Source organism: Macrobrachium nipponense, chromosome 37, assembly GCF_015104395.2.
Source record: "Macrobrachium nipponense isolate FS-2020 chromosome 37, ASM1510439v2, whole genome shotgun sequence".
Classification (NCBI taxonomy): Eukaryota; Metazoa; Arthropoda; class Malacostraca; order Decapoda; family Palaemonidae; genus Macrobrachium; species Macrobrachium nipponense.
Window position 1 is genome coordinate 19,700,610 of NC_061097.1, and position 20,236 is coordinate 19,720,845.

The 20,236-nt window shown below is 41.0% G+C and overlaps 1 protein-coding gene across 11 annotated transcripts in view; it reads right to left on the bottom strand.

The window, feature by feature from the left end:
* LOC135209052 (protein bicaudal C homolog 1-B-like) overlaps positions 1-20,236 on the bottom strand; it is a 167,447-nt gene that overhangs the window by 80,969 nt on the left and 66,242 nt on the right. The window contains exon 1 of one of the 11 annotated variants that reach the window (XM_064241615.1): positions 15,682-15,892. The exons of the other annotated variants lie outside the window; for them this stretch is intronic. Coding sequence (XP_064097685.1) covers positions 15,682-15,865 — 184 coding nt within the window. The 5' untranslated portion in view covers positions 15,866-15,892. Of the gene's footprint in view, positions 1-15,681; positions 15,893-20,236 lie in introns of those variants that run through there. 11 annotated transcript variants of the gene reach the window in all.

The window sequence follows — 20,236 nt, forward strand, 5'->3', positions numbered from 1 at the left end:
AGCATACTAGGTATTGGTGACGAACGGAAAGCTCCTGTGGCTATACGAATACCTGAATGATGCACTGAATCCTAAAATTTTTAAGGTTACATGAGGAAGCTGAAGAATAAACTTCACAACCATATGACAGCTTTGACAAGATTAAAGATTTATGAAGCTTCAGTAAAAGATTTCTATCAGCTCCCCAACTGGTGTGAGAAAGCACCTTCAAAATGTGTAGAGCTTCTAGGCTCTTTGCTTTTATATGTTTGATATGGGGGACCCAAGTCAATCTACTGTCAAAAACTAGGCCTAAGAAGTGTGCTTGTTCTACACATGGGATTCTACGGCCATACAAATATAGGTCTGGATCAGGATGTACTCCCCTGATCCGACAGAAGTGGACAGCAGTAGTCTTGCTTACAGAGATTTTAAAACCCTGTTTCTCAGCCCAACTTACTATTTTATTTATTGTTAATTGTAGCTTTCTTTCTGCTACAGTCATCCGGGTGGCAGCAAAGGATATTGACAAGTCATCCACAAACAGTGTCTTTAAAACCTCTCTTGGAATGACAGCTGCAACACTGTTTATGGCTAGAGCAAAAAGTGTTACACTGAGAACACTACCCTGGGGAACACCTTCTTCTTGGCACCTTTTCTCTGATAAAATACTGCCAACTTTAACTTTAAAATACCTACGATGTAAAAAGGATTTCACAAATAAAGGTAATTTGCCTCGTAGACCACTATTATGCATAGTCTTCAGAATCCCATGTCTCCAAGCAGTGTCATATGCCTTTTCTATATCAAAAAACACTGTCACATGGTGTTGCTTGGAGGCAAAGGCCTCACAGATAGAGGCTTCAAGTTGCAGTAAGATGTCCAGGGTGGAGTGCATTTTTCGAAAACCACACTGAGAAGGTGTTAGAATATTGTTGTGCTCTAGATACCACATCAGTCTTACATTTACCATTTTTTCCATCAACTTACACAAACAGCAAGTTAAAGCAATGGGGCGGTAACTTGCTGCACAGAGAGGATCTTTTCTAGGCTTAAGGAATGGTAACATGGTAGCTAATTCCCATATGGTAGGGTAGCTGCTTTCATCCCATATTCTATTGATAATACTTATTATAAAAAGTTTTGTGTTCCTTGAAATGTGTTTAAACATTTCATAAGGAATCTCATCTGGACCAGGGGCAGTGTTCTTGCTCCTAGATAAAGCAGAGTCAAATTCCCTCTCAGAAAACGGCATATTATATGATTCAGCTTTCTTTGCTGAAAAGTCAAGTACCTGTTGTTCTTCCATCATTCTGAAATTATGTCCTGGGGAACTATCTGATTTCTCAGAGACTCGAGCGAAGTAGTTCTGAAAATGTAATTACTAACTTCTTCCTGGCATCTGTGACATGATTATTATTCACTTTAATTACTGGAGGAGGATTGGGTGTAAATTTACCCTGAATTTTTCTTATTTTCTTCCAAATGCTACAAACTGGTGTTCTGCTGTTAATAGAGGATACATATCCGGCCCATGATTGTCTTCTGGCAGCTTTCATGGCTTTTCGAATCGTGCCCTACACTGTTTGTAAATTATGACATTGTCCAAGGTGCGGTGTCTACGGCACCTGGTCAATGATGTCCTTGTAGCTCGGTGTAACAGCCTTAAGTCTTCTGACCACCACGGTACTGGCCGTCTCCTGAATAGTCCTTTTGTTCGAGGAATCGAGTGCAGACCTGCAGTATGTAATGTTCCATTGAGTAGATCAATGGCATCATCTACACTTGGGAAATCTTTTGCATTCCCCTCCAACTCACTCAAATCTTTGAATTTTCTCCAATTTGCTTTCTCTAAACACCATCTTGGTGATCTCGGGATAGGTGGGCCTTCATTGGTGTCGATCACAATTGGAGAATGGTCACTGGTATGCCAGTCATCACTTGTTCTCCAACTAAAATCAACACTGCAGTTGGAGCTACATATTGAAAGGTCGATGCAGGAGACAGTGCCTGTCTGAATGTGGTAATGGGTAGGTTCTCCAGTATTAAGAAGACCTATATCTTCATTTTCTATTAATGATGCCATCATATTCCCTTTTTGGTTTGATGTTACATCTCCCCACAATGGATGTCTACTGTTGAAGTCACCAAGTAGAAGGAATGGCTCTGGTAGTTGCTGCATCAAGTGTATTAAGTTCTCTTGGGAGACATGGCTATTGGGCGGAATGTAAAGGGAACATATAGTATATTGCCTCCTCAAATTAATTCGTACAGCCACAGCTTGAAGTGGAGTATTTAGTTTGTTTTTACTTTGTAGTGTGGAGCATCTCGACGGATGTAGATGAGGGATCCACCATGATTTCCCACCTGTAAATCAAATTTAGTTCTATAGTGAACATATTCCCTAGGACAAGGGGTATATTCACCAAGCATAGTCTCCTGCAAACATATCCCTACAGGAGAGTGCTCATAGATTAAAAGCTTCACTTCCTCATACTTCGCTCGCAGTCCCTGACAGTTCCACTGAATAATGGAAGTGAATTTATTCACGTTTAGGACCAACATTGTGGTTCCTTTTTACAAGACTGGGAGAGTTCTTTTTTCTACTAAGGGGAGGCATTTTGATGGAAGGTTTTGTTGGCTTCTTGGGAGGAATTATCACCTTCGTAGAGCCAACATCTTTTCCTTCAGTGTTTTTGATACTGAAGGGTTTTTTAGTTTCTTCGCTCTCCATCTCTATCGAGATGGAGAGAGCAGAGGTGTTCTCTAAAGAGACCACCTCAAGTGTCTCTGTACTGCTGGCAGTAGCCAGCTCTGCCTCTGATGAGGCAGAAGTACCAGCGAGGACTGGCACCGGGGGACCAGCATCTGCTGGTTTGTCCTCCAAAGAGGAGTTGGCACCAACAGAAGCTGGCACCAGACCAGCAACCACTGGCCTTGCCTCCAAAGAGGCAGATGGTGGAGGGTGTATCTCAACTGGCACTTCAATTTTCTTCAATTCCACACTAGGGTCTTTCTTGTTGGTTCTAGTGAACCTTGTCTTTATATTCTCATCATCAGTTGACTCAGATGATTCAGTTAGCTGTCTTTTTAATGATTCTTTATTTGATTTTCCTTTTGTGCTCTTAACTTGGGTGTTTTTATTTGTCTCTTTCCTTTGGCTTTTTAATTTTGCTACTACAGTAGCAAAACTTAGACCGGGTCTTACAATCTTTGCTTTGGCTCTCTCTCGTGCTTCCTTAAATGTTGTTCTTTCAATCACTCTAATTGCTTGTATTTCCTTTTCAAGTAAATATATATCACACTGCTGAGATGACGAGGCATGTCCCTCACCACAGTGAACACATTTAGGTTCCCTGGTGCACATTCCATGCTCATCCTCTCCACAGTTGACACAGACTGCAGGCTTTTCTTGCAATTTGGATCGACACGATTGTAGGGTGTGTCCAAAATGCTGGCAATGGAAACACCTTCTGGGTCTTGGGATGTACAACTTTATCTTAAACCTATACCAGGCTGCATAGACATATTCCGGAAGTCTTAAAGTACTAAAAGTTAATATTAAGGTAGGCTGAGGTATTCTATTATTTTCAACCTTCTTTGTCATCCTGTCAACCTTTATTACACCCTGGTCTTTTAATTCTGTTAAAAGTCTCTCCTCAGAAAAAGCCATCAATTGAGGGGCATAAATCAAGCCCTTGCTGGAGTTCAGGCTAAAGTGGGGAGTGCACTCAACCGTAATTCCCGCAAGGTCCGACAATCCCATCAACTTACTGCTCTCCTCTGGGGAGATGCTTTCTATAAGGAGCATATTTCCATTTTGGGCTGTTATTTTTGGCTGTCTGCCACAACATTTCACGATTTCCCTGTGTACTTGGAAAATGTCAATATTGTCACCTTCAAGCTTCAAATTCAGGTATTTATTAAATGAATTGGGTACAAAGACCCCAGGAGCTATTTCACACTTTTTGTTTTTCTTCATGGCATATGGTTCCAGTGTGACAATACTGGAGCCAGATGCTTTTTGTTGAGATTTCTTGGCGGTATATCTACTCGCATTGCTTTGGGTCGTCATCTGTGTCTGTCTGTCTCATTCGGTCCAGGGGTACTACCCTGATCAAAGGACCGACCATGATTGATTGAAGTTCGGGTTCCGTGGACAAGTCCTTTGACAAAAGCATAGGGTCGTCAGCCGAAATAGGGGGGGTTGCCATAGAACGTGAAAAACATAGTTCATCCAGATATTCCCCATACCCACCATGGAGTCACACTTAGAGGACGGGTCATCCCTTTCATTAGGGTCGTCCTAGGGGTAATTACTGGATATACACCCTATCTCCAGTGCTAAGGCGTCATGATGTCCGTCGAGATCAGACCCGGCACTGAGGATAGGGTTTGACATTAAACTTTCCCCTCGCTCAACCACGTCAGGTACTAGAGTTCTACGGGTGAGGTGGCATGCCGTCCATCCTCACCCTCCTTCAAATCCCAAGATTTAGACTAAATCATGTCCAAAACCAAGCCAATAGTCATCATCATAGAATCCATACCTTATAGGGGGAGGAAGGCAGAAAGATTGCAAATGGGAAAGTTTCACATTGCAAAGGGGGAGTTTCACATTGCAAAGGGGGAAAGTTTCACATTGCAAAGGGGAAAGTTTCACATTGCAAAGGGGGAAAGTTTCACATTGCAAAGGGGGAAAGTTTCACATTGCAAAGGGGGAAAGTATCACATTGCAAATGGGAAAATTTCGCATTGCAAAGGGGGAAAGTTTCACATTACAAAGGGGAAAGAATTACATTGCAAATGGGAAAGTGACACATTGCAAATGGGAAAGTTTCACATTGCAAAGGGGGGAAGTTTCACGTTGCAAAGGGGGGAAGTTTCACATTGCAAAGTAGGAAAGTTTCACATGCAAAGGGGGGTTTGAAGGGTTTGTTTCACAATTGCAAAGGGGGGGGGGAAAGTTTTCACATTGCAAGGGGGGTGGGAAAAAGTTTCACATTGCCAGGGGGGAAGTTTACATTGCAAGGGGGGAAATTTCAAAGTTTAACCATTGCAAATGGGGGGAAAGTTCCCCACATTTCTTTGGCACGGGGGGGGGGGGGAGGGGTTTTTAAAAAACAAAGGGGGAAGTTACATTGCAAATGGCCCAAATTGAAAAAAGGGGGTTTTTTCACATTGCAAAGGGGGGAAGAATTTTCCCACAATTGCAAAGGGGGGGAAGTTTTTTCACATTTTTGTTGCAAAAAAAAGGGGGGTTTTTACGTTGGGAAAGGGGGGTTCACATTGCAACGTTGGGGAAAAGTTTCACAAATTGCAAAAGGGGGGGAAAAAAAAAGGTTTTAACATTGCAAGGGGGAAGGTTTCACAGGGGGGTTGAAAAAGGGGGGAAAGTTTTTTTTCACATTGCAAAGGGGGGAAAGTTTTTCACATTGCAAAAGGGGGGGGAAAAAGGGGGAAAGTTTTTTTTCACATTGCAAGGGGGGGAAAAAAAAAAAAAAAGTTTTCACATTGCAAGGGGGGAAGTTTCACATTGCAAAGGGGAAAGTTTCACATTGCAAAGGGGGAAAGTTTCACATTGCAAAGGGGGAAAGTTACACATTGCAAATGGGAAAATTTCGCATTGCAAAGGGGGAAAGTTTCACATTACAAAGGGGAAAGAATTACATTGCAAATGGGAAAGTGACACATTGCAAATGGGAAAGTTTCACATTGCAAAGGGGGGAAGTTTCACATTGCAAAGGGGGGAAGTTTCACATTGCAAAGTGCGAAAAAGTTTCACATTTGGGGGAAAGGGGGTTTTTAAGTTTTCACATTGCAAAGGGGGAGGTTTCACATTGCAAAGTTTGAAAGTTTCACATTGCAAAGGGGAAAGTTTCACATTGCAAGGGGGGAAGTTTCACATTGCAAGGGGGGAAGTTTCACATTGCAAGGGAAGTTTCACATTGCAAAAAAGGGGGGAAGTTTCATATTGCAAAAGGGTAAGTTTCACATTGCAAAGGGGAAGTTTTCACATTGCAAAGGGGGGGTTAAGGGGGGGGTTTCACATTGTTTTTTTTCAAAATAGGGTTTAAGGTTTCACATTTCAAAAGGGTAAGTTTCACATTGCAAAAGGGGAAAAAAAGTTTCTCATTGCAAGGGGGAAGTTTCTTGCAAGGGGGAAAGTTTTCACTTTGCAAAGGGAAGTTTCACATTGCAGATGGGAAACAGTTTCACATTGCAAGGGGGAAAGTTTCAAATTGCAAAAAAAAAAAGGGGGGACTTTCCACCTTTCAAGGGGGAAGTTTCAAACAATTGCAAACAAAGTTTTCCACATTTGCAAAGGGGGGGACTTTTTCACATTGCAAGGGGGAAGTTTCACATTGCAAAGGGGGGGGAAGTTTCACATTTGCAAGGGGAAGTTTCACGGTTGCAAGGGGGGGAAGTTTCACATTGCAAAGGGGGAAGTTTTCACATTGCAAAAGGGGAAGTTTCACTTGCAAGGGGGAAGTTTTTTTCACATTGCAAAGGGGGAAGTTTCACATTGCAAAAGGGGAAGTTTTCACATTGCCAAAGGGAAGTTTCACATTTTTTGCAAAAGGGGAAGTTTTTCACATTGCAAATTGGGGGGGGGGGAAGTTTCACATTGCAAAGGGGGGGGGAAGTTTCACATTGGCTGTGAAAGGGGGAAGTTTCACATTGCAAAAATTGGGGGGTAAGGGTTTCACATTGCAAAGGGGAAATTTCACATTGCACAGGGTAAGTTTCCCATTGTCATTGGGTAAGTTTTCCAACATTGGGTGAAAGGGAAGTTTACTTCACATTGCAAAGGGGTAAGTTTTCTCATTGCAAATTGGGGGTAAGTTTCACATTGCAAAGGGTAAGTTACCAATTTGGTGCAAAGGGGAAGTTTCACATTGCAAAGGGTAAGTTGTCACATTGCAAAAGGGGTAGTTTCACGATTTTGCAAAGGGTGAAGTTTCCAACATTGCAAAAGGGTGTAAGTTTCACATTGCAAAAGTGGGAAGTTTTCACATTGCAAAGGGGTAAGTTTTCACATTGGCAAAGGGGAATGGGTTTCCAACCTTGCAAAGGGGAAGTTTTCCACAGTTGGCAAAAAAAAAAAGGGGGAAAAAGTTTTCACATTGCGAAAAGGGGAAGTTTCCATTGCAAAAGGGTTTAATTTTCACAATTGAAAGGGGAAAGTTTCACATTGGGGCAAAGGGGAACGTTTTCTATTGGCAAAGGGTAATTCACATTGCAAACAAGGGGAAGTTTCCACCATTGGCAAAAGGGGTAAGTTTTTCACAATTGACAAAGGGGAAGTTTCCACATTGCAAAAGTGGGTAAGTTTCCACATTGCAAATGGGGTGAAGTTTTCCACACATTGCAAAGGGGGAAGTTTCACATTGCAAAAGGGTAAGTTTCACATTGCAAAGGGGAAGTTTCACATTGCAAAAGGGTAAGTTTCACATTGCAAAAGGGGAAGTTTCACATTGCAAAAGGGGAAGTTTCACATTGCAAAGGGGAAGTTTTCAATTGTCAAAGGGGGGAAGTTTTCACATTGCAAATGGGGAAGTTCACATTTCAAAGGGGGAAGTTTCAGCATTGCAAAGGGGGAAGTTTCAATTGCAAAGTTTAAGTTTCACATTGGCAAATTGGGGTAAGTTTTCACATTGCCAAAGGGAAAGTTTCACATTTGCAAATGGGAAGTTTCACATTGCAAAAGGGTAAGTTTTCAACAATTGCAAAAGGGTAAGGTTTCACGCTTTGCAAAGGGGGAGTTTCACATTGCAAAAGGTTCAGTTTCAACATTGCAAAGGGGAAGTTTCACATTGCAAAGGGTAAGTTTCACATTGCAAAGGGGAAGTTTCACATTGCAAAGGGGAAGTTTCACATTGCAAAAGGGGAAGTTTCACATTGCAAAGGGGGAAGTTTCACATTGCAAAAGGGTTAATTTTCACATTGCAAAGGGAAGTTTTCACATTGCAAAGGGGAAGTTTTCATATGCAAAAGGTTAAAGTTTCAACATTGCAAAGGTTTGTAACGTTCCACATTGGGCAAAAGGGGGGTAAGTTTCACCATTGCAAAAGGGGGGGAAGTTTCACATTGCAAAAGGGGGGAAGTTTTCACATTGCAAGGGGGGGAGTTTCACATTGCAAGGGGGGAAGTTTTCAATTCACATTGCCAAGGGGGAAGTTTCACATTGGGGCAAGGGGGAAGTTTCACATTGCAAAGGGGAAGTTTTCACATTGGGCAACAGGGGAAGTTTCACATTGCAAATTGGTGAAAGTTTCAATATTGCAAAAGGGGAATTTTCATATTGCCAAGGGAAGTTTCACATTGGGGCAAATGGGGAAGTTTTCACATTTGCAAAGGGGTAAGTTTCACATTGCAAAGGTTGAATTTCAAACATTGCAAAGGGGAAGTTTCACATTGGCAATGGGGAAGTTTCACATTGCAAATGGGGAAGTTTTCACATTGCAAATGGGAAGTTTCCCATTGAAAAAGGTCAATGGGAAAGGTTACATTGCAAAAATGGGAAAGTTTCCACATTGCAAAGGGGGAATTTTTCACCTTGCAAGGGGAAGTTTCACAATTGCAAGGGGGAAGTTTCACATTGGGGCAAAAGAATTTCCACATTTGCAAAGGGAATTTTCACATTGGGCAAAAGGGTTTTAAGTTCACATTGCAAACAGGGAAGTTTTCACATTGGCAAAGGTGAAGTTTCCACATTCAAAAGGGGAAGTTTCAAACATGGGCAAAGGGGGAAGTTTCCACAATTGCAAAAGGGTTCCGTTTTCACATTGCAAAAGGGTTACGTTTCAAACTTGGGCAAAAGGGTTTTAGTTTCACTTACAAAGGGTTAAGTTCAACATTGGGGGCAAAGGGGAATTTTCACATTTGCCCAAGGGGAGTTTTCACATTTGCAAAAGGGGGAAGTTTCACATTGCAAAAGGGGTAAGTTTTCACATTGCAAAAGGGGAAGTTTTCAACATTGCCAAGGGGAGTTTCATATTGCAAAAGGGTAAGTTTTCACATTGCAAAGGGGAAGTTTTCACATTGCAAAAGGGTAAGTTTTCACATTGCAAAAGGGGAAGTTTTCACCATTTGCAAAAGGGAAGTTTCACATTGCAAGGGGAAAGTTTTCACCATTGCAAGGTGGGAAGGGTTTCAACATTGCAAAGGGGAAGTTTCACAATTTGCAAAGGGGGGAAGTTTCAACATTGCGAAGGGGAAGTTTTCACATTGCAAAGGGGAAGTTTTCAACATTTTGCATGGGGAAGTTTCATTATTGCAAAAGGGGAAAGTTTTTTCAATTTGCAAAGGGGAAGTTTCACTTGCAAATTGGGGACGTTTCAAAACATTCCAAAGGGGAAGTTTCAACATTGGCAAAGAAGTTTCACATTGCATTTGGGAAGTTTTCAACATTGGCAAATGGGAACGTTTCACATTGCAAATGGGGAATTTCACATTGCGCAAATGGAAGTTTCACATTGCAAATGGGAATTTTCACATTGCAAGGGGGAAGTTTCACAATGCAATGGGGAGTTTCAACATTGCAAAAGAAGTTTCAACATTGCAACGGTGAAGTTCACATTGCAAAGGGGAATTTCACATTGCAAGGGGAAGTTTCACATTGCAAAGGTTGAGTTTCACAATTGGCAAAAGTGGAAGTTTCACATTGCAAGGGGAAGTTTCATATTGCAAAAGGGTAAGTTTCACATTGCAAAAGGGTAAGTTTCACATTGCAAAAGGGTAAGTTTCACATTGCAAAGGGGAAGTTTCACATTGCAAAAGGGGAAGTTTCACATTGCAAAGGGAAGTTTCACATTGCAAAGGGGAAGTTTCACATTGCAAAAGGGTAAGTTTCACATTGCAAAAGGGGAAGTTTCACATTGCAAAAGGGGAAGTTTCACATTGCAAAGGGGAAGTTTCACATTGCAAAGGGGAAGTTTCACATTGCAAAGGGTAAGTTTCACATTGCAAAGGTAAGTTTCACATTGCAAAGGGGAAGTTTCACATTGCAAAGGGTAAGTTTCACATTGCAAAAGGGTAAGTTTCACATTGCAAAGGGTAAGTTTCACATTGCAAAGGGTAAGTTTCACATTGCAAAGGGAATTTCACATTGTAAAACTGGGAAAGTTTTCACATTGCAAAAGGGAAGTTTCCACATTGCAAAGGGGAAAGTTTCACATGGCAACGGGGAAGTTTCACAATTGCAAGTGTAAGTTTTTCAATTGGCAAAGGGGAAGTTGTCACAATGGCAAAGGAAGTTTCACATTGCAAAGGGGAAGTTTCACATTCGAAGGGTAAGTTTCACATTGCAAAGGGGAAGTTTCACATTGCAAAGGGGAAGTTTCACATTGCAAAGGGTAAGTTTCACATTGCACATGGGTAAAGTTTCACATTGCAAAGGGAAGTTTCCATTGCAAGGGGAAGTTTCACATTTGCAAAGGGAAGTTTCACATTGCAAAGGGGAGTTTCACATTGCAAAGGGGAGGGTTTCACGTTGCAAGGGGAAAGTTTCAAAGAAAAAAAAAAAAAAAAAAAAAAAAAAAACATTGCAAGGGGAAGTTTCATCATTGGCAAAAGGGGAAGTTTCACATTGCAAAGGGGAAGTTTCACATTGCAAGGGGGAAGTTTCACATTGCAAGGGGGAAGTTTCACATTGCAAAGGGGAAGTTTTACATTGCAAATGGGGAAGTTTCACATTGCAAAGGGGAAGTTTCACATTGCAAAAGGGGGAAGTTTCACATTGCAAAAGGGTAAGTTTCACATTGCAAAGGGGAAGTTTCACATTGCAAAGGGGAAGTTTCACATTGCAAAGGGGAAGTTTCACATTGCAAAGGGGGAAGTTTCACATTGCAAATGGGGAAGTTTCACATTGCAAATGGGAAGTTTCACATTGCAAATGGGGAAGTTTCACAGTGCAAAAGGGGAATTATCGAATTGCAAAGGGGAAGTTTCACATTGCAAATAGGGAAGTTTCACATTGCAAAGGGGAAGTTTCACATTGCAAAGGGGAAGTTTCACATTGCAAAGGGGAAGTTTCACATTGCAAATGGGAAAGTTTCACATTGCAAAGGTAAGTTTCACATTGCAAATGGGGAAGTTTCACATTGCAAATGGGGAAGTTTCACATTGCAAAGGGGGAAGTTTCACATTGCAAATGGGGAAGTTTCACATTGCAAATGGGGAAGTTTCACAGTGCAAAAGGGGAAGTTTCACATTGCAAATGGGGAAGTTTCACATTGCAAATGGGGAAGTTTCACATTGCAAATGGGGAAGTTTCACATTGCAAAGGGGAAGTTTCACATTGCCAAGGGGAAGTTTCACATTGCCAAGGGGAAGTTTCACATTGCAAATGGGGAAGTTTCAAATTGCAAAGGGGAAGTTTCATATTGCAAATGGGGAAGTTTCACATTGCAAATGGGGAAGTTTCACATTGCAAATGGGGAAGTTTCATATTGCAAAGGAGAAGTTTCACATTGCAAATGGAGAAGTTTCACATTGCAAAGGGGAAGTTTCACATTGCAAATGGGGAAGTTTCACATTGCAAAGGGGAAGTTTCACATTGCAAAGGGGAAGTTTCACATTGCAAATGGGGAAGTTTCACATTGCAAATGGGGAAGTTTCACATTGCAAAAGGGGAAGTTTCACATTGCAAATGGGGAAGTTTCACATTGCAAATGGGGAAGTTTCACATTGCAAATGGGGAAGTTTCAAATTGCAAAGGGGAAGTTTCATATTGCAAATGGGGAAGTTTCACATTGCAAATGGGGAAGTTTCAAATTGCAAAGGGGAAGTTTCACATTGCAAATGGGGAAGTTTCACATTGCAAATGGAGAAGTTTCACATTGCAAATGGGGAAGTTTCACATTGCAAAGGGGAAGTTTCACATTGCAAATGGAGAAGTTTCACATTGCAAAGGGGAAGTTTCACATTGCAAATGGGGAAGTTTCAGTGCAAAAGGGGAATTATCGAATTGCAAAGGGGAAGTTTCACATTGCAAAAGGGGGACTTTCACATTGTAAAAAAACCGGAACTTTCACATTGTAAAAGGGAAAGTTTCACATTGCAAAAGGGGAGAGAAAGTTTCACATTGCAAAAGGGGAACTTTCACATTGCAAAGGGAGAACTTTCACATTGCAAAAGGGGAACTTTCACATTGCAAAAGGGGAACTTTCCCATTGCAAAAGGAGAACTTTCACATTGCAAAAGGAGAACTTTCACATTGCAAAAGGGGAACTTTCACATTGCAAAAGGAGAACTTTCACATTGCAAAAGGAGAACTTTCACATTGCAAAAGGAGAACTTTCACATTGCAAAAGGAGAACTTTCCCATTGCAAAAGGAGAACTTTCCCTTTGCAAAAGGAGAACTTTCACATTGCAAAAGGGGAACTTTCCCATTGCAAAAGGAGAACTTTCCCATTGCAAAAGGGGAACTTTCACATTGCAAAAGGGGAACTTTCACATTGCAAAAGGGGAACTTTCACATTGCAAAAGGGAAAGTTTCACATTGCAAAAGGGAAAGTTTCACATTGCAAAATGGAAAGTTTCACATTGCAAAAGGGAAAGTTTCACACTGCAATGGGGAACTTTCACATTGCAATGGGGAACTTTCACATTGCAAAAGGGGAACTTTCACATTGCAAAAGGGGAACTTTCACATTGCAAAAGGGGAACTTTTACATTGCAAAAGGGAAATTTTCACATTGCAAAAGGGGAACTTTTACATTGCAAAAGGGAAATTTTCACCTTGCAAAGGGGAACTTGCATATCGCCAAAGGGGCGATCAAATAGAAAATGGGAACTTTTACATTGCAAAAGGGGACCCTTCACATTGCAAAAGGGGAATCTCCACACTGAAAGGGGGAACTTTCACATTGAAAAGCTGGAATTTTCACTTTCAAATTGGGAGAGTATAACATTGAAAATGTAAATGTTCACTTTGAAAAGGGAAATTTTCACATAGAAAATGAGAATTTTCACATTGAAAAGGCAAATCGCAGTTTTCCAAAAGCTTTCAGTACAGATTGATCTTAACATATAACTCCGTCCATATACAAAACTGTGGGTTTGTCCGGAGCAAAACATGAATAATAACACATCCAAGCGGAACAGATATATATTATATATATATATATATATTATATATATATATGTGTGTGTGTGTGTGTGTGTGTGAATTTAGGCCCAATGCCAAGCGCTGGGACCTAAGAGGTCATTCGGCGCTGCAAATGAAATTGGCAATAAGAGGTTTGATAGGTGTAACAGGAGGTAAACCTCGCAGCTGCACTATGCTGTTGGCTATGTATGGAAGTCACAATCAAAATGACTGTTCTCGAATGTATAGAATAGGAAAGTATATACAAGATTTAGCCCAAAGGCCAAGTGCTGGGATCTACGGGTCATTCAGCACTAAAATGGAACCTGACAGTAGAAGGGTTTGAAAGGTGTAACAGGAGGAAGATCTCACAGTTGAGCATGAGTAAATAGTTAAGGAGAGGATGGAAAGGTAGATGAAAGTAAGGCGAATATGAACAGAGGTACAATAAAAGGAATGAAAAGGGTTGCAGCTAGGGGCCTGAAGAAGGGACGCTGCAATGAGCCCTGAGTAATGCTTACAGTGCACCACAAGAGGTCCACTGACGGCCCTACCACCGCGCCCCCTCCCCTCCGGCCCCATGCAGAAAATTGAAGAGAGGTACAGTAAAAGTAATGAAAAGGGTTGCAGAAAAGGGCCTGAAGGGAAGCTGCAAAGAGCATTAAGTAATGCCTACAGTACACCACATGAGGTCCACTGACAGCCCTACCACCGGGCCCACCCAGCCCCGGCGGAAAATAGTAAGCGGTGATGGAAGATGTTTAGACTGGAATAACGCTTGTAACCTGACATCATAAATCAGTGAAACACAAGATTTACGCAGCTTCCTTAAACGAACGTATCGTAAATCCAGAGGTGGTACTGAAGTAAATCTATGAACATAGAACTAATCAGGACAGGGTACACACTATGATTGAAATAGCAGTAGACAGAGAGAGCCTTAGGTTTCAACCATTCAGGAATGATAATAATATCAGTCCCTCATATCAAGCAGATTCTCTCGAATTAAAATTTTGTGAAGACTAAAAATACACCAGATCAAGATTTGTAAATCAAGTGGACAAAAATTTCATACGTTTGTTTGTTTGTCTGTATGGTGAAATTTTTTGGCTGCATTAGCTGTTGCTTGTAATACTTTACACAATACGCTTTCAAACAACACTGCTATCCACATGAAAAACATGATTAAAGCATGGTTTGTTTGTATGGTGTTTTTACGTTGCATGGAACCAGTAGTTATTCAGCAACGGGACCAAACGGCTTTACGCGACTTCCGAACCGGTACGTCGAGAGTGAACTTCTATCGTTAGAAATACACATCTCACACACCTCAATGGAATGCACGAGAATCGAACTCAAGGCCACCGAGGTGGCAGGCCAATACCGATCACCCCACTGAGGAGCTAGGAAGTTGGGCAAGCTAAGTACGATCTAGTAGACGTAAATAATGTAATGACAATGAAAATTTATAACTTCAAGCTAAGTACGATCTAGTAGACGTAAATAATGTAATGACAATGAAAATTTATAACTTCAAGCTAAGTACGATCTAGTAGACGTAAATAATGTAATGACAATGAAAATTTATAAGATTTCTTGATCTGAAAATGAAGCTTCAGGAAGAATATTAGGAACTGGAAGGCAGGCAGATATGACTATAGGACATTAAGGACATCACCTCTGGACATATGAACGAAAGGGAGACGAGTGGATCTGTGATAATATTGGGTGGCTGGATTAGTCACACACACACAAAAAAAAAAAAAAAAAAAGCTAAGAAAAAGTGTCAGGGAAAAAAGGAACTTATTGATGGTGGCCGGTAATAAAATCACAGGGAAAAATTCCCAATAATTCTTGGGGGGTCTTCATCGTTTTGATATTGACAGTCTTTTGTTTTGCAATGGGGGATTCATACAGTTCAAACAACAAATCCCCAACGGGCTTTTACTAAACACGCCGTAAATGTGGATACATGGATACATGCCGGGCTAAAATTAACCTTAAAGGTTCACTCCAGTTTTTTTTTTTTTTTTCTCCTTGTGACATTTTGACCTGAATCTGAAGCAATGAAGGCACAGAGGAAACTGACGTGATAAATTTAAGATGATCTCACAATTTTGGGGGGAATGTGATTGCCACCAAAAGTGACCAGTGCATTATGTCAGCTTCAAAAGCCATAACCGACAAACCAGGGATTTACTCGAATGATGTTTGTCCAAAAAATGTACGGGGTTAAGACTTCCTTGAGGCCAAATATACAGGGTGTCCATGAAATCCCAGTACCATTACAAGCAATAAATAATTGTAATGGTACAGTACTGGGACTATGGACAACCTGTATTTTTTTTTTCTTTTTTACCTCAAATGAGAGTCAAATTTGACAAGACATGGATGGGGCCAGAAGTCTGGAAGAGGTGCTTTATAAGAACAAGTATACCCAGCAAAGTAGATCGAACCAATTCACAAAAGGCGGCATGAGACAAGCACAGAATGCGCTAAAAAAAATTACAGGGAAGCACACAACGTATGCTGTAAGATCCCATAACCCCTAAAATATGAAATACCTATGGCAAAAAAATGGCGTAAAAATTAATAATAAAAAACTCACCGTAAAACCACGGATTATTCCAGTTACAGATGAACTGATAAATTTGGCCACAAGGTGGCACGAAAACACTATCCATCGACGATACCATCCTCATTCTCGGCCGTTTTAGGGTGAAAATACCTACGGACTTCTCAAAAGCGGAATCGTCTACCTGCGAAACTTCCTTCCTTCCTTCCTTCCGCATTCGCGCTCAGACACAGACTGGGTTCCGGAGGAAGTGGGAACGCCCTCACCAGTCACTTGCGTTACCAACACGTGACTGGAATTCATTGCAAGGACTTCTAAGGTTCTTGCCAGGAATTACAACGCGAACTTCCATGCATATTACATCCCCCGGGTGTTGAACTGCCCTTGAATATGGCGAGTTTGACTCCTTTGAAAGCGATTTTATCAAAACAATAAGAGAAAACGAACGCCAGAACAATGTATTGCAACGGCGACTTGGCGCCGATCCCCAGCCGTAGTTTAGGGCTTTTTAAACAGGAATTTCCGGCTGAATCGGTGTACAACGCGGCCTTAGGCATTTAACAGAGTTCAGACTAAAATAAGATGAAATATTTCAAGCCTCATTTAATCGATTATATAAGGTATACGCATAAAAGTGGCATTCACAAGTGCACACGTACGAAGGTGAGAGCGTCTCGTAGTGGCTCCACAATGTCTGGAATCCAGCCTAAATCCAAGAGCGGGAGCGCGACGCTGTGACGCACTCAGATCTCTCTCTCTCTCTCTCTCTCTCTCTCTCTCTCTCTCTCTCTCACCAGCCCAGGCCTGAAGGACTGAGGCACGATTCACTGAATCAACGTCTCAGGTCTTGAAAAAAAAAACCATAGGAGAGGAATAGAGTTTCAGCCTCAGACAAGCGTCTTTCCGAAATTTCCTATAATAAACAAAATAGCGTCGCAAATACTAGGTAATCTAGAAGAGTAGAACCTGTAAGCAGTTAAAAGTGAAAAAAAAACCATTACGGCAGGAAAGAAACATTAAAATGTGTCCCACAGCAACAGTATGGAAGAGTTTAAAAGAAAGCTAAACAAACTCATTAGGACACTGAATGAACAGTAAAACCTGCTCCTAGAGATAAGTGAGCACACGATGTTTCCTCAGATGGACTAACAAGTCTTTGAGACATCCTAATCCTTGTAACTAGAAATATGGCGTCATGTTCAGCAGTGTGTGTGTGTGTGTGTGTGTAAAACTAAGGTAATTTCATTACATAAGTGACTATTACCCATACCAATGTATCGGCTGGAGAAGGCGAATGAGTCTAATACTGACAGCCAACCTGTATCCACAAGAGAAAATGGCTTAATGCTCAAAGTAGTACATATTAAACACGAATACGTAATGTACGTATATATTTAGCACGTACCCACCCACAAAATAACACTCCAGTCTAGTACCAATTACTCCTAAGACTAACCGGTTAGTAAAAATTCGAACATTCCTAATGTAAACCAACGCAGCCGGGCCTTGACATAAACAATCTGTTGTTTGTCGACGCCGAGTCAAGACAAACACTGTTTTACTCTAATTGCTTGAATGACTTCGTTCTCTCTCTCTCTCTCTCTCTCACATACACACACACACACACACACATATATCAGCAGAAAACATAATCCGATAAAACAGCACCTGCAGTTTCTCGATACATCCACCTATCCATCTGTCAATCAATTAATCCGTGTGTGTGTGTGTGATACAGGGTTTAGGCCAAAGGCCAAGCATTGTGACCAATGAGGTCATTCAGAGGTGGAAAGTTAATTGAGAGTAGAAAGGTGTAACACGAGGAAAACCTCGCAGTAGCACTATGAAATAAATTGTTGGGAGAGGGTGCATAGCAAGATGGATGAAAGATAATATGCATGGAGGTACAGTAAACTAAAAGGAATGAAGAGGTGGCAGCTGGGGACCGAAGGAACACAAACTGAATTGGGTTTATAAGGATAAGATTGCTGGAGTATATGGATACTTTATATAAAGGTGGCCATAAAGTCCCAATACCACTTCAAGTATTTACTGCTCAGAATGGTACTGGGACTTTATGGGCACCCTGTATTTTTTACTAATACGTTCAACTAAAAATAATCTCGTGTTCAGAATTCAGTACCGGCCTAGCCTATAGGCTGATCAAATACGGTACTCTCAACCCAAAAATTGTTCAACATTTTTTTTCTATTGCACGGGGGGTTTCTATTTGGAGGGACATACATATACACAAACGCATGCATCGACTCATTATATACATTATAACTACAAATTCATTACATTATACGAGATTATTGCATTTTCCAAGTTCATCCGGGCACATTCAGATGTTGACATTTGAATTTTCTCGGCGTTCACAAAATATGTATTTGTTACACAATTAAACACACACTCACTCTCTCTCTCTCTCTCTGTTCAGTATCTGTCCAAGCATACTGTCATCCTTAAATTTCATATACTTCCTCGGCGTTGGTTTGATTACATAATTAAATTCTCTCTCTCTCTCTCTCTCTCTCTCTCTCTCTCTCTCTCTCTCTCTCACACACACACACACACACACACACACACAGGCAGTGCTCCACTACGTTTATTTTTGCACTGAATAAGTGTTTTCATTCCCTCCATCCTGAGGACGTCTGTTCTTCGGACATACGGGGATTGTGGTTCCTCCAATGAAGGATCTGATTATGAAACTAGGTTGTGATTTACAACCCGCCTTTCTGATTTGGGCGCCTTATGAAAGGCGGGGGTTATATAGCCTCTGTTATATCATCCGGCCTGGGTATTTATAGCTTTTTGAGTGCGGGGGTATATAAATATGTGATAAGAATAGTTTTAGTTGTAAGCAAAGAAAATGGGAGTCTGAGAAGGCTGTTGTCGTAAGTTGACAACCAAACAAATAAAGTAAATACACACACATATATATATATATATATATATATATAGATATATATATATCTATATATATATATATATATCTAATATATATATAATTGTGTGTGTGTGTGTGTGTGTGTGTGTGTGTGTGTGTGTGTGTGTGTGTGTGTGTGTGTGTGTGTTGGGCTCTCTTACCACTCTTGGGGTTCGAACCCAACGGATTTTTTTTACTGAACCTCACGAAATTCACAAATACGGCTTTCTATCTATAAAGAAAAGTAGATTATTACTACATTAAGGATAACAAAAGTTATATTTTTACCTTAGCTCGAATCCAATCTTTATTTTTTTTGTGAAAGTATAAATTTTTCACGGTTCTTAATAACCACATATATAGCCCCGTGGGAGTAACACCAGCAGTGGTCTTTAAATGGCTTGCGGTAATATTTCATGTTAACTAAATTTGTACAGAATGTAATAAGCCTCATTATGCAATTAGCCTAAAAGTGCAGGGATAATTGAAATCAGATTTAAAAAAAAAAAAAAAAAAAAAAAAAAAAAAAGATGAAAATTTCTACCACTAGATCCTTAGGAAAACTGCCCGGTGCTACTCTGGCCTGTTTATCTACACGTCACCTAGTCCAAAGTACTAGTGCTGAACACCTATGGTAATGTTAAGTAGACAGACGGCCGCTAGTACTGAACACCATATGGTAATGTAGACTGCCGCAAGTACTAAACACCGTATGGTAATGTCATGTAGACGGCCACAAGAAGAAACCGTTTATTACTATAATTTGTCGAGGTGATGGTACTAAACACTGGGTCCCAAGAAGCTTCCGCCATGTTTCTAGTGGTACTAGCACCGCGCTGCACATGACGCGTACATAACAAGCCAACGTAGCATTAACTACCCTCATGCACATAAATGACTAAATTAACAACGAATGGCCTAGCATGAAATATTATCTCGTTGTAGTAGTCGAACAAGTGCACCTACAAATAGCTATACAAGAACCCACAATTTTGGTGTTTACCTTACACGTGTATCGTACTCTAGACTGTGACGATACCATCACTTTAACAGAGAGAGAGAGAGAGAGAGAGAGAGAGAGAGAGAGAGAGAGAGAGAGAGAGAGAGAGAGAGAGAGAGAGAGAGAGAGACTATTTAAGAAAAAGAAGTGATCGCTACATGCTTCTTGCTGCAGAAGGGGTACGGATTAGCTCCGAGTTGGCTAGAAGGGAGAGGGTGCCGGTGGCTGCTGAAGCAGTGGCGACTAGCGTGGTGCGGTTGAACGGAGTGAATAAGAAGCCACGATCCACCTGATACAACATTCATAATAAAGGCTTGAAAAACAAGCTCCCACACTTTACATCTTGCCTTCAAAAACAGTAATGGCATTTAAGAGATGAGAGGCCAAGGGGAGAGGGTGGGAAAGGGACTGGTCGCTGGCCAATCTCTTCTTAAATATTCGTCTTAATTGCGAAGGGGATGTGTGCGCGTATTCTGAGACGTTTTCACTGCAAGTTAATTGGATCATTGGATGGGGGACAGGGAGAACGTTAACCGCCGATATTTTTAGCCATTCATCAGCGGCCACCGTAATTAAGACCTTTTTTTTTATTTCTTCCAAGCACGACTGACCTTTTATCCCAACTTTGCCTATATGAAGGTTTTATGTAATTGACA